General features: G+C 56.2%; 2 protein-coding genes across 2 annotated transcripts; one reads left to right on the top strand and one right to left on the bottom strand.

The window, feature by feature from the left end:
- Window positions 1–245: 245 nt before the first annotated feature.
- TGME49_264170 (hypothetical protein) lies at window positions 246–7,122 on the bottom strand (the record flags this gene model as incomplete). The annotated part of the gene is made up of 2 exons (XM_002365466.1): window positions 246–260; window positions 640–7,122. 2 exons carry the CDS (start codon window positions 7,120–7,122, stop codon window positions 246–248), a joined length of 6,498 nt encoding a protein of 2,165 aa, XP_002365507.1.
- A 395-nt stretch (window positions 7,123–7,517) lies between these two features.
- Window positions 7,518–8,157, top strand: TGME49_264175 (hypothetical protein; the record flags this gene model as incomplete). The annotated part of the gene is made up of 2 exons (XM_018781357.1): window positions 7,518–7,888; window positions 8,121–8,157. 2 exons carry the CDS (start codon window positions 7,518–7,520, stop codon window positions 8,155–8,157), a joined length of 408 nt encoding a protein of 135 aa, XP_018637192.1.
- Between the last annotated feature and the right edge of the window lie 4,204 nt (window positions 8,158–12,361).

Below are 12,361 nucleotides of genomic sequence, written 5' to 3'. Positions count from 1 at the left end.
CTCAGGTGAGTCTGGGCTTGTACATTCCTTCGTGTTTGTTTTGTGGCGTCCTTTGTCGCGTCGCGTTTTCACAGTGCTTGCGGCGTCTGCGGCGCGTAACACTTTTTGACTCGTGAGAGGCAACGACTTCACCGGTTTTTTCACAGACTCCCGGCAACCCTCCAGAGAGATCGTTGCCTGCCGGCGGGTCGCCGAAGAATCTTCTTCCGCTCCTCCGGCCTTCGTCCTTGCGCGGCCACGACGGTTTACAGCCTGTACACCTAACACAGGCACACGCGCACCGAAAGGAGAGGAAAGCGAAGAGGCATAGTGCGAAGGCTCAGATGAAGAGAAGCGCGAGGACCGACTGTACGGGGGTTCCTCGGGGGTAGTCCCTCCTCCGGCAGAAGACGAGCCAGACTTCCTAGCCATCTCCAGCGCTTTGGCTCTACGTGGGGGGGCATCCTTTCTCCTGTGTATCCTCGGCAGTCCACTGTCTGTTCTACGAGTAGGATGCAGGCGTGTCCAGGGCATCACCAGCTTCCCTTCCGTATTCCTGCTGGAGTCTTGCGCTGCGCCTATCCTCGAATGCGACACCACCGCGTCTCCCTTTTCCACATGCACGTCAAGTGATTTCTTCGTCCACTCTACCTCGCTCACTCCAGTCTTTATGTTCTCGCCTGTGTCGCCAACTTCTCGTCCTCGAGTGGCCCTCGATAAAGAAGCCTCTGAATGCTCGTTTCGCTCCACCTCGATATCGTTCCCAGCACGTCTCGTCTGCGGTTTTTCACGGCGGGTGATTATTCTCCGCTCTCCGTTTGAATTTTCCTGGGGTTTTCTCTGGTGCCTCTCAAACGAAGACGCTCCGGGCCTCCACGCTCCGATGCGGATCTCCTGTCCCAACTCGGTTTCTTCGCCCGAGCTGACACACGAAGAGGCCAGGCGACGATCGTCCTGGCTGTCAGAATCAGGGGGATACGGCGACGAGTCGACAGCTGCACAGGGACCATCGGTGTTCTTGTGCACGGGTCTCTCGAGTGGTTCATGGGGCATGCAATTCGGTGCGCGCGCGTGATTCCCTCGACCAGGGTAAACTCGTTCACGGTGTTCCAGGTCTCTCCGAGGAGCCACCGACAAACAAGACGGTGCGCCCCAATAGCCGCCGGCGTCTGTCTTCTTGTCTTCTGTGCACGACATCTGACGCATCAGCGAGTCTGCGTCTTGCCCGGTTCCGTGGGTCGGACGTTCGGGTATCTTCCTCCTCGCGTCGTCTTCCGCGAAGAACTGCTGCTCTCGATTTCCTGTCCACGGCCCAACAACAGCCCCGCTCGGGGCAGGCCCTGCGTCACAGCTAGGGCAGGCAGTGGCGGTGTCTGCCTGGAAGAACGTTTGGAGCAGCGGAGGCCTCACGGCACCAGAAGGTTGACTCTCAAGTGCCCTGAGAGCAGGTGTGGCTCTCTGTGTCCCTCCTGGCTGTCGGTTCGCTTCTGTCTCCATCGACCTCGCTTGGGGCGAAACCGCATCTCTGTCGTATTGTTTTTCACCTGTCCCGAAGGCCTCAGCCACCACTGAGAGGTGGCCGGGCGACTGCATCTGGTGTGTGCTCACAGCAGCTGAGGGAAAGGCAGTAGAGGAGAAGCCGAAGGACGACGGCAGAGCCTGGTGCCAGGCTCCAGGCGTTGGGGCGTGCATCTGACCATTTTCAAGAAGTGTTAGGCGCGACTTCATGTGGCTTCGAAGGTTTAAACGCTGCGGGCCATGGGCAGTGCCGCCCTCCTCGTTGAGGCACCCCAGATTATCCCGCGCTCTACAGCAGTCATTCTCTTGGAGTAACATGTCGCGAGGCATCGCGTGACTTCCGTAGGTGACCGGAGAAGCCGTGAACGGGGCTGCGAGCCGTGGAGGCTCCGGGAACAAGTGGTGCACCTCCGAGTAGGGTGGAAGGTTGCGGAGTTTGCCCCGGTTCTCTGGGTTGTCTTCAGCATGCTCCAGTGCCCGTGACCACTGCGGGACGGAGAGAAATTTGGGAGGGCGGAGAAATGGCTCAGCCGGAGTGAAGGATTCTGGTATGGGGGACGTGTGAAGGGTCGACGCGCAGGGAGCCTGGAAAGAAGGGGGCTGCCTTCGGGCGTCCACATCCGGCGTGAGGCTTCGCTGTGTCTCATCTTGTCGCTTCGGTTCTCGGTTCTCTCGTGCTCTCCCTTGTTCTCTCTGCCTCCGCAAGTCCTCGCTCCCCCTATGAGGTTGCTGGACCCCCTTCACGTGTGTGAGCAGCGGCAAGAGGGCGGAGACAGGCCCATACCCGGCTGGCTCCTCAGGAGCCTCTGGAGCCGAACCGAGGCCCGCGACAGCCGCCGCCGCGTTCCCCGTGACAGAGTCCATTAGAAGGAGGCCAACGAGGAGTCTCCCGAGGTCTGTCAATGTGTTAGGAGGGAGCAGCTTAGGGACGTGGCCCAAAGCCCTGCACTGTATCTCCGTCTGACTCGGTGACGGCGACAACCACTTGCTGGAGTCCCACGGGTTAGAAAGGGCACCGCCTTCTGCCGGTGGTCTGGGAAGCATCGACGGAGGAGATGAGTCATGGGAGGTCGTTGCCGGGGGCAAGGGCTGGACCGGAGGGGGGGACGGGGGAGAACGATTCAAGCCAGGAGGGGGCACTGTGTAGAAAGACTCAGAGGCGGAGAAGGGATTAATCACCCCAGTTCCTCGCTGCGGTTGGACAGCCATTGCCGGTTTCCACAGAGTTTCTAGCGCATCCTCTCTCATGTGTCGGTGAGGTTCAGCGCTCGTCGTCAAAGAGGGACCGTGAGGCGGCTGCGCCTTTTGGGACACAAGTCCGTACCTACTTGGGCCGGCTTGGTTGTCCCATACACACGTGAAGCCGGGTTGCCGTGGGCTGACATGTTGGCCCTCCGCCATATCGTCTGGTTTTCTTTGGTGAGACGCTGACTGCGCCACCAGAAAAGGAGAAGACGGAGAGCAGTCGCCACCACTCCCAGGTCCCAGACGCCGTGACGGCGCTCTCCTACAATGCGCCGACAGCGGGAGCGCCTCTACAGAGTTCACTGCATGCTGAGGGGGACCAGGTCTGGTGGCGAGCAACGGAGAGATCGCGGTCGCGTTGTCATGCTCTCTGTCTCCCTCTCGCAGTCGCCTTAAGTCTGCGCCGTTGCTGTCCCCACTTTGAAACCGTTTCGACATGCTCCTACATTGGGCTTTTCCTCGTTTGTCAGTCCCCATTGGCGCATTGCCTGTCCCTCTCTGGCCTTCGTCGCCTCGCGCTTTGTCATCTCGCAGCCGAGCCTCCCGGTCTCGACCTCCATGGTGCTTCGTGTATCCTTGTTCTCTCTCTTCGTGCGTCTCTCCGCCCCCACAGGCTCCACCCTGACTGGGTTGGACGGCTGCCACGTCTGGCACCGTTAACTGCTTAAGATGGGGCAGCGCCGACGCACAACCGCTCCCTTCGCCGTGTGTGTACGCGTGAGCCCGAAACCAGGGAAGAGGACTCGTCGGCGTCATGGTCAGGGGCAGATTGACTTTTTTGCCTGACGAAGAGATAAAGACTGTGGATGGAGGCGGGAAGGGGTTGCAGAACTGCATTGCATGCTCGAGGGTGGACACGCGCATTTTGCCGCCGCACCCGAGAATGAGGAGATTCGGGACTTCCAGGAGCAGCGCCTTCAGCTGGCGAACTTGGAAGTGGTCCATATACGCCTGCAGGGAAGAGGTTTGGGGGCCAAAGTGTCTCTCCCATTCGACTTTTATCGCCGACACCAGCATGCCGACCGCTCGATTGTGGTAACTCTGGAGTTCCGTCGCGAGTTCTTCCGGAGACAGCGAGAGACGGACCTGCGACATGGGGAGTCGCGAAGGCGTGGCCGAGGAGATACTTTCGCCAGGCAACCGTCTTACAGCTAGCGACGCACTTGCGGCAGCGTCAGAGGTCCCAGTCACATGCAGCACGGGAACGATCTTCGTGGTTTCGTTCCGAAGTGCCGTGCTGCTTTGTCCACAGGATCCAAGCAACTGATTCAAGGTTGAGGGCTGTGTGGCCGTATCGCACGAGTGCGTCTGACCGCGTGAAGGCGATGCAAGTGAGAATGGCGATATCGGGATCTCTTCATCTCCCGCGAGCGAAAACGGGGACGGTGTTTCAGGGGAGAACCGGGGAGCGGACGGCGGAGACGAGGGAAGCTGCAGGAGGTCCATGAGACTGAGAAGGCGCTTCTGCTCCTGTTCATGCTCATCCAGAGCCCTAAGCCTCTCCTTTTTTCTTTTTTTTTTCTCCTTTTTTTCCCGCTTCTTCATGCGGCGCCGCTGCAGTCGTGCATCGTCCGGCTCCGCTTCCTCGCGAGCTTCCGGAGTCGAGTTGCCGACTTCTGTCTCTGTCTTTTTCTCCTCTCCGTCTGTTTCATCGTCCTTTACCGCCGCCGAGGATAACGTATAGCCTGTTCCGTTATGTCCTGTCTCCTCAAGGGTATCCTCTTCGGTGCTGTTGTCTCCTCTGTTTTTTCTGTCGCCTGTCTGGAGCGTCGCTCGAGGCGAAAAAAACTCGAGGCGCCCGTTTTTCTCTCCACCCTTCTGACACGCCGAGGGCAGGGAGGACGAGAACCCAAGGTCGGATGAAGGTTCCTTAGTCTGTTCTGGCTTGGGTGGTGCGTTCGGCTCGTCGGAGACGGAAGGCGAAGAACATCCTTGTCCACCTGGAAGCTTTGAACTCGCGATTTCTTTGCCTCTGAGCGCGGCGGTTGCGTACTGCTGTAGTTCTTCTTCCAACTCGATCAAGTCCTCCCCTCTCGCCCATCGCCGTCCTCTCTTCTCGCAGCCCATCGCAATCGCTTCGTACAGCATGCGATGAAGATGCAGACGAGACACCTGTCCACATTTTGGAGGTGAGCCAGGCAACTGCTTGTTCTTATGTTTCTTGTTTGGCGCAGGCGACTTTTGCGCAGTCACCCCTGTATCTGAGTCGATATCTACGCATGCCAAGTCTTGCGACTGAGGACGCGCGACCAGGCAAGTGTCAGGTGGTCTTTCCTTGCATGCAAACAGACGGGAAGCAGACTCTGGAGGTGCCGTTTCCTGGATAGCGTTGGGGGACGAATGTGAGAGTCCCTGGCTTGAAAGGGATTCTTCAAAAGTCGTCGTATCTGCTACCTGTTTCGAGTACGCTGAATTGCAAAGGATCGTCTCCATAGTCACAGGGGATGGACGGTGGCTTTTCGCAGATCCCTCCACCGGGGGCCAGGCACCTTCCTTGGCTCCGCTGGAGCCTGCCAGTGGGGCCTCGCCTGGAGACACTCGGGGCTTGGAAGCAGCCGCCGTCGGCCGCACGGAGCCCAAGGCATGTGGCCGCCCCCCACACTTGGTCCCGCCCTCCGTCGGAGGACCTGGATCGGCGCCTCGCCCCGCCTGGCGTCGTGCGGCAGACGAGAGGGCTGCTAGCAGCGTGGGAAGAGACACTCCGGATGCCTGAACCGCGGCGGCTGCCGCTGTGGCGACTGCCTCTATGGTTGGGTGAGGGGTACCATTCGTATCCAGCGGACTCTTCGAGATCAACTCTTTTATGGTTATGACAGACTGTTTGTCGCGCCCTTCAGTTACGACGTCAATTACGCGGCTAAGTGACAAAGCCTTATTCGGCTGAGCGGGTGGTGCCGAGCCGGAGGTTTGAAGAGCCGCTTTTGAGTCGTCCTGAAGCACCTGCTTGCCCCCAGCTGCTGCACCGAGTGTGGCCAGTGCCTCTGGTGCGAGAGACCGTGGCGAGGTTGGTGTGAGCCGCAGGGTCACTAGAGACCCAGCGGGCGAGATGTGCAAACTTGGCAACTCATCAACGATAAACGCCCTAAGCGATGTGTAGCCGCATGTCTCCAACATCGCTGAGAGGTTGCAGCGAAGCCCGTACTTGAGCTGCCACAGGGCGGGGAGAATGTGAATTGGAATTCCCTTATTCTTCTTGCCATATGACGGGCTCGCAAACTTCGTATTCCCTGTACCCTCTGCAAACCTAGGAGCCCCTGGCTTTCCTTTCACACCGCTGTCGCGCTCTGTCTCTTTCGTTTGTGGCACTACACGCATGTTTTCAGTCGGCGAAGGGAAACAGGTGGGGTCTGGCGAATTGCTCGCACAGGGGGGCTTCAGACTCGGCGCCCGCACCTCAGGCGACTCAGAGAGAAGATAGTCTTCTGGAGACAGGGCCTCTGGGCTTGTGGCAGTTACCAGGGATCCCGGGGGGGTTGGGGGCTTCAACAGGCCAGCATGTGGCCTGGTAAGGGGCCAGTTTGTCGGCGATGCGGCGAAGGTAGGGGGGCTCGCGTGGTGGAGTGCGTCCGCAACGAGAGAAATGAGCAGGTGCTGAAGTAGCTCTTTCATCACTGGAGGCAAAGGCTCTCCGAGTTTCAGTATAAGGCACGAGTCCTCATCCAATGCAAAAAACTGGGGAGTATCGAGAGAAGTTGTCAAGTCTGCCGTCAAGTTCGTTCCTCCCTGTAGACCCGGATGTTCGTGGACCCCGCCCCCTGGCTGGGCCCTTTGAGACGGGAACTCCTGCATTTTTCCAATGGTTTCTTCGGTGGGGTCTGGCGCCAGCCCAGCAACGGCGGCGACGACAGGCGGCAGAGAGAGCGAACGTTTCTCTGGATGAGCAGCTCGACACGTAGACCCTGTCCTGCCTGCGGCTGCTTCTTGGAGAGTCAGTGGATCCTCGTCGTCGGCCTCGAGCCGCAGAGTCCGCCCCATACCTGCAATCAGTTCGCGGATTTGGACGAGCCCGAGGCTTCGGAGGTCCAGTACTGCATTGTGTTCTTTCAAGAACGCAGCAGGGAGGTTAGTTAGACGCAGCCCTGATGGTCCTGCCTTCTTCACAACTGCTTGAACCTGCAGATGGGTGAGTCTCACTTGCCTTCCTAGCTGGAGCAGTAGTTTGTTTGCCTCAGCTGGGTCGACTACTTCTGCCAGTCTTCCTTCGAGGCCGCGACTCGTGCCCGGCGCCCCAGAGCGGCCGACGCCGAGCCACCAAGCCGTACCGCCCGGGCTGTGGGGTCCGTACCATGAGTGCCGAGGCATCGTGGGGTACCTTGGTGGTGCGCTGGCTTGCTGGGCACTAGAAGTCATTCCACGCTTCGCAGCCCCGAGCCGTCCCATTCTTGAACCGGAGAGCGGCGGGTGAGGCACAAGAAGCGGCCGGTGCTCGGCCATAGAGGGGCCTGTGCTACTGCAGCGAAGAATGGGTGAGCAGGAGTGGCGTTGAGGGAAAACGTACGACACAGTTCGCCCCACGGGAGCGCGAGTGTCGCGAAGGACAATAGAAGTGAGGAGCGAAGGTGCGCCCTGTGTGCTCCTCAGGCTGCACGTTGTGCTCGCGCCACTTACCGTCGTGGCTGCTCGGAGGTGCTGAAGAAGCTGCAATTGCTGGAAGTTCTGATGTGGCTCGAAGACGGGGGCGAGTGGGTTCAAGCGGGTTCTTCGCGGCGCGGTTTTTTCCACCGAAGAAGGAGTTCCTGTCTCCGTTTCTGCAGAGGTCGCATGAACAGGAGGCGATGATGCATCAAACACAGGACTGCTCTGGCCACGAAGGGGAGAAGAACCGTCTCTCTGGGGCTGATGGCAAGAAAGGGGGGGCGGCGGAGGAACCGCGGCCGAGCGGGTTGGGGAGGGCACGGGTCGCTGCGGCAAAGGAAGCAGAAAGAGAAAACGGGTCGCAACAAAGGGAAGCGCACGCTATCAACAACAGGGCGAACCGCGCGAAAATCTTGGCGCGGTTCTCGCGCCAGACCTACGAGAGAGCACCCGCTAAGAGTGTGAGAGGTAACCCGGCAGGAATGCTGACGGCGAACGAGTGTATGTGCCACGGGAACCCACATAGCTGTCCGACGGTACGTGTACGGCATTTTCACGGTTTCGCCTTGCGGTGAGTTCGCCCAGGCATCTGCTGTTCCTCTCGAAATTGAGAAAAGCGAAGATAATTTAGAAGGCAACGTGTCGTGCTAGGTACCCATTGGAATACAACGCTTCTCCAAGGGGATGACGGTCGAGGCAGCAAACGCTGCCCCTACGCATTTTTCTTCAAGATTCCGCCATTCAACTCTCGGGCCATCAGCGACGTCTGCATAGATTTTTTTTTGCGAAGCGTGTGCTTCCAGGAAACGAACGTCTTACCTCCATCGGCGGCACCCCTAAGGCTGCAATAGAGGTCAGGATGCGATGCTGGAACTGGCCAGCTGGACTGCCACATGCAGTTATAGGCGAAGTATCAGCGGAGCCTCTCCGCGCAGACGGGGGACTCGACTCGCAGTATGCCACTCTTTCGCACAGTCGCCATCCAGTCAAAGGCGTTCGGTCTTCCTCATTTTCACCACGGCAGTCTTCCGTGTGGCTGATACAATTTCGAAGCGCCACTTTTTTGTCCCTTTCTGAGTAACAGTTTGTCTTCTTCCAAACATGCAGCAGCGCCGGCAAGGGGTATACTGTTTCTCCGGTTGGACTAAAGTGTGGGTGGTTTCCTCCGTGTGTAATGTGGTCGCTGTGCCCCGACGAAGTGTCCGGTGTCTCGTTTACCTGCTGTTCTTTGTCGTTTCTGTTTACCTCGCCAAACGGAGGTGTCATGTTGTCCCGAGATAGGATACAAGACGATGAGGACTCCTCGGGTCTGGCGCCATCCGACCCGCCAGGGTCTGTGAAAAGGGGAGCGGAGACCTCCAGTGTCGACGAGTTTGTTTTCCTTTCTATGTTGTCACCATTGTCTGAAGCGATTGATTTTCCGTCCTCCGCTCCTTCAGTGGGACCCCTTTCCTTCTTCTTGTGAGGTCCTTCTGTGGTCAAGGAAGAAGGCGCAACAGTGTCCACTGCGTATTTGTCATCCTCACGGCACATCTTCCTTGCCACGTCATCCCGTGCAAGGGGTGTAGTAGATGGCTTATTGAATTTTGTCTGGTCTGTCTCAACGTGTGCGATGTCTCTAGGAGAATTTATCGGAAAGGATGTAGATCCCTCTTTCTTCACTGCGGTTGACTCTTCCCGTGTTCCTACCGTTGCACCGGATTGTGCCGGTGTTTTTAGGTGGCCTTGTGGCCCCGGGGGCGAAAGGTCGTTAAAGCGGTTCTGGGCCCTCTCCAGCGCCCCTTGTTCATTACCCATCTCTGAGCAGAGATCACAGAAAAGGGAATAGCGCATTGCTTGCAGGCACAAGAATCTTTCGCAGGTCAGATAGAAGGGAGGCCGGATTTCTAGACGCTGGGTAGAGGGACATTTTTCTTCCGGTGGCTGTGCAGTTTTTCAGGTTAGAATGAAGGCTCGAAAAAGGTACTAAAGAGTGTTGAAGACACATTGAAAAAATAATTGATCAAGAATTCTGGTACGTACGGTATGTCAACCGTCGGTCACTTCCCGTGGGCTGCCGGCGAAGCTTGGGATTCCAGAAATCTTGAGACAAACCGAAACTGGTGGTTTGTTATAGTTGGTCGTCTTCGAGGGCGACAAGGGCGCGAATACCCGCTTGTTGTTCACCTGTCCAATCAACTATGCGCAAAGTGGACAACATCCAGAAGACCAAACAAAGGCGCTCGATTAAACCTGCACGCGGCCCCTACGATTCTCGGAGATGAAACGCAGCGCATGGTGGTGTGTTTGGTGAGGAAGCTCCGAAACAGTTAGTGCCTCACTAACCCCACAGAGTAAGTTCACGCATTTGCATCCGCATTTCTTTGGCCCGACGGTAGTTTCCAGTGGCATGGGGAGTATCGTCTGCGCATCACATGCATAAATACAAACCCCGGCGTAAATTGGTATATTTCGACCCAATTCCGAATAATATGAGCAGTTCATTTGCGGCACGCCGAATGACACGGTACGGCTACACAAAACGGGAAGCCACAGGGTCTACCACCCTTTCTACCGTTGCTACTACAACTACCGCTAGCACCGTTGCCGCACCTGGGACCCCGGCGTGTACCAGACAGCGCAACTGTCATGTCCCCGGAGCTGGCAATTTTTTGTGTCCGAGCAAAAGGACTTGTTTCCGTACAATTCCTCCCGTGCCTGCTTGTGATGCCCGTATTGGCGACTTCGTGGCAGGACACTAGGGTCGCTGCTACCAGGAATGCCGGATTATAGTTGTTTTATCATTACAGTAGGGATGCCTCTCTATTCCCGCTGCGGAACCGATTCCCGATCACCGATAATTGGGCGACGTGGAGACTGGGGGCTCACCTTCGGCGGCTCGCGGAGAAACATGCAAACGCAAGCTTCTCTTTCAATAGACAAGCAGCTGTGGCAGTATGGTAAAAGTGCACGGTATTCCTTCGTCTGTAAAGAATGTGAACGCTCCTTCGGCGGACAGACACAAGTCAAATACCAAGCGTGGGTGACACTTCTAGTGGGTATCACGAACGTACGGAGATAAAGGCAGAAAGCACGACACCCAACGAAGAGGGGTAATTTTGGGGGAGCCAAAAAAACGGAGATGACTGCGCGAAAAGCTTCTTCGGAACCTCTTTCAGACAACCGATTTCTTTGACACGCGAAAGACTTTAGAACCTCTCACTTCCCTGACAAGGCGGGTTTTCCAGGAGACAAGGACAAGGAGGCTGACGTGAGACAACGATCTCGAAATAAACTGGCTCAAAATGGTAGGTAAATCGGGAGTGGTTTGTAGACAAAAGGGAATGGGTAACAGGCGCTTCGTTCCGCTCCACTTCTGTCGCTAAATGCAAAAGCCTACGCGTTTTTATTTTAATGCAAGTACTGTCTCCCGCAACCGGGACATAAACGCCAAAAGCCTCTGCCACCGTTTGCAGCGTCCTTACCATCATCCGAACGCTCCCATGTCCGTCTGTGGAGCAGGAAGCCTCTCACATGCTGGAATTCAAAAACGCATGTCTCCCGCCGTTGCCACAGATGCCATTTACGCGCAGATTGTCGTGTTCACGTTGTAGATGTAAGACTGAATTGCATATGCCCTTCCGTACGCCCTGCTAGTGCTGGTCCACTATCTGACTATCTGCCGCCACGTCGCTCTGATGACCCCAACTTGACGACTCTGTCTCAGTAAGATTTAAAATAATCAGGCTCTGGCCTCATGTCAAGCACCCGTTCCATCCAATTGCACTGCCACTGTTATCTTGGCACGCGGTAATCTGAACGGCAGTGTTATTGCACACACAGAGAGTGCTCAAACATCTTGCAGCGCCCCGCGCCTGTTGGCTTTTTGCTGCGCTAAAAGGAGACGAAATATGGTTAATTAACTGCACCTATTAAAGCGGCTCGTGTCACTAGCTCTATCTCTGCTTATCAGGTGGTTCAAGGTAAATTCCTCGTCAGTGGTAAACGTGTACCAGTGTGCACATTTCACATTATCGTATCTCGGTGAAGTCTGAAGTCGGCTTGTTCGCGTGGTTCTGCTGGTTGGCAGTGTCTTGAGGAATTTGGGAAGTGATAATGATGTTCCGGTCAACGAGCAAGAAGCTTTTTCCGCGTCAAATTGAGCTTCCCTGATTGGCATACTCGTACGCATAGAGGTAGTAGCTGGGGGATACACTGATGGCAGCTGCGTGTCTTCCGACTTTTTCAGCGGGGATCGTGGTTGTTCATACATACTACTGTGATAGCATCGTGTAGGCTTTCTCTAAAGCAATACATTCAGCTATAACGGACTCGAAGGCATCCGAGCACCCTTGGCACGTTTGTGTATGTGAAGTATATATGAGCAAATGTCACCTCACCAGTGCTGCGGAGAGGCATTCTTTATCAGCGTCGTTCACGGAGTGAGCTGCATGCTTAGGGTGCTGGACAATCCTTTGTCACAAGGCTGGCTTTGATTGTGGGCTCATTATTGAATAGTATCCTGTTGGTTCTTCAAGGGAGTGGAGTGTCTGTTTTTGTCCTGACTGAAGTGCATGTTGTGTCGAGTAGTTGCCCACCAGAATGAGCCTGCACAGTTATGGGGTGGGGCCCCACAAATTTGAAGGCTGGCTGGGTTTGTTTTGTTTTAAATTTGAAAGTGGATCAGTGTACGTTCCCGAACACCATGGATCAATCCCCTTCAGAAGAAGCCTGCCAGTGTCAACGCTCATTTTGCTCGAGTTCGAGGTACCTGACACAGTATGAAGGAACATTATCATTATGAGTTTGCTTCCACAGTCTTAGACACACTCTTCTTCTACCGGAGGCATCGGACTGATGTGGTCCTCACCTGCTCAGGCGTGCATGCGAGTTTCACGGCGTGTCCGCTTAACTAAAACGTTCCCATGTTGAATCCTCGGACCGTGCCGGTGTGGGCTGCTTCCTCTCTCCTTCGCTGTGCAAGCGTTCCAATCGCCTTGCCTCCTCCATATGTAAACAAATGGATGCAGGTAACTTTTGCAAGCGTAATATAATGCTGCAAGTC

The sequence above is a fragment of the Toxoplasma gondii genome, chromosome VIIb (assembly GCF_000006565.2).
Source record: "Toxoplasma gondii ME49 chromosome VIIb, whole genome shotgun sequence".
In the NCBI taxonomy this organism is placed as follows: domain Eukaryota; phylum Apicomplexa; class Conoidasida; order Eucoccidiorida; family Sarcocystidae; genus Toxoplasma; species Toxoplasma gondii.
Note: the sequence above shows the minus strand (reverse complement) of the source record. Positions and strands in the feature narration are given on the sequence as shown.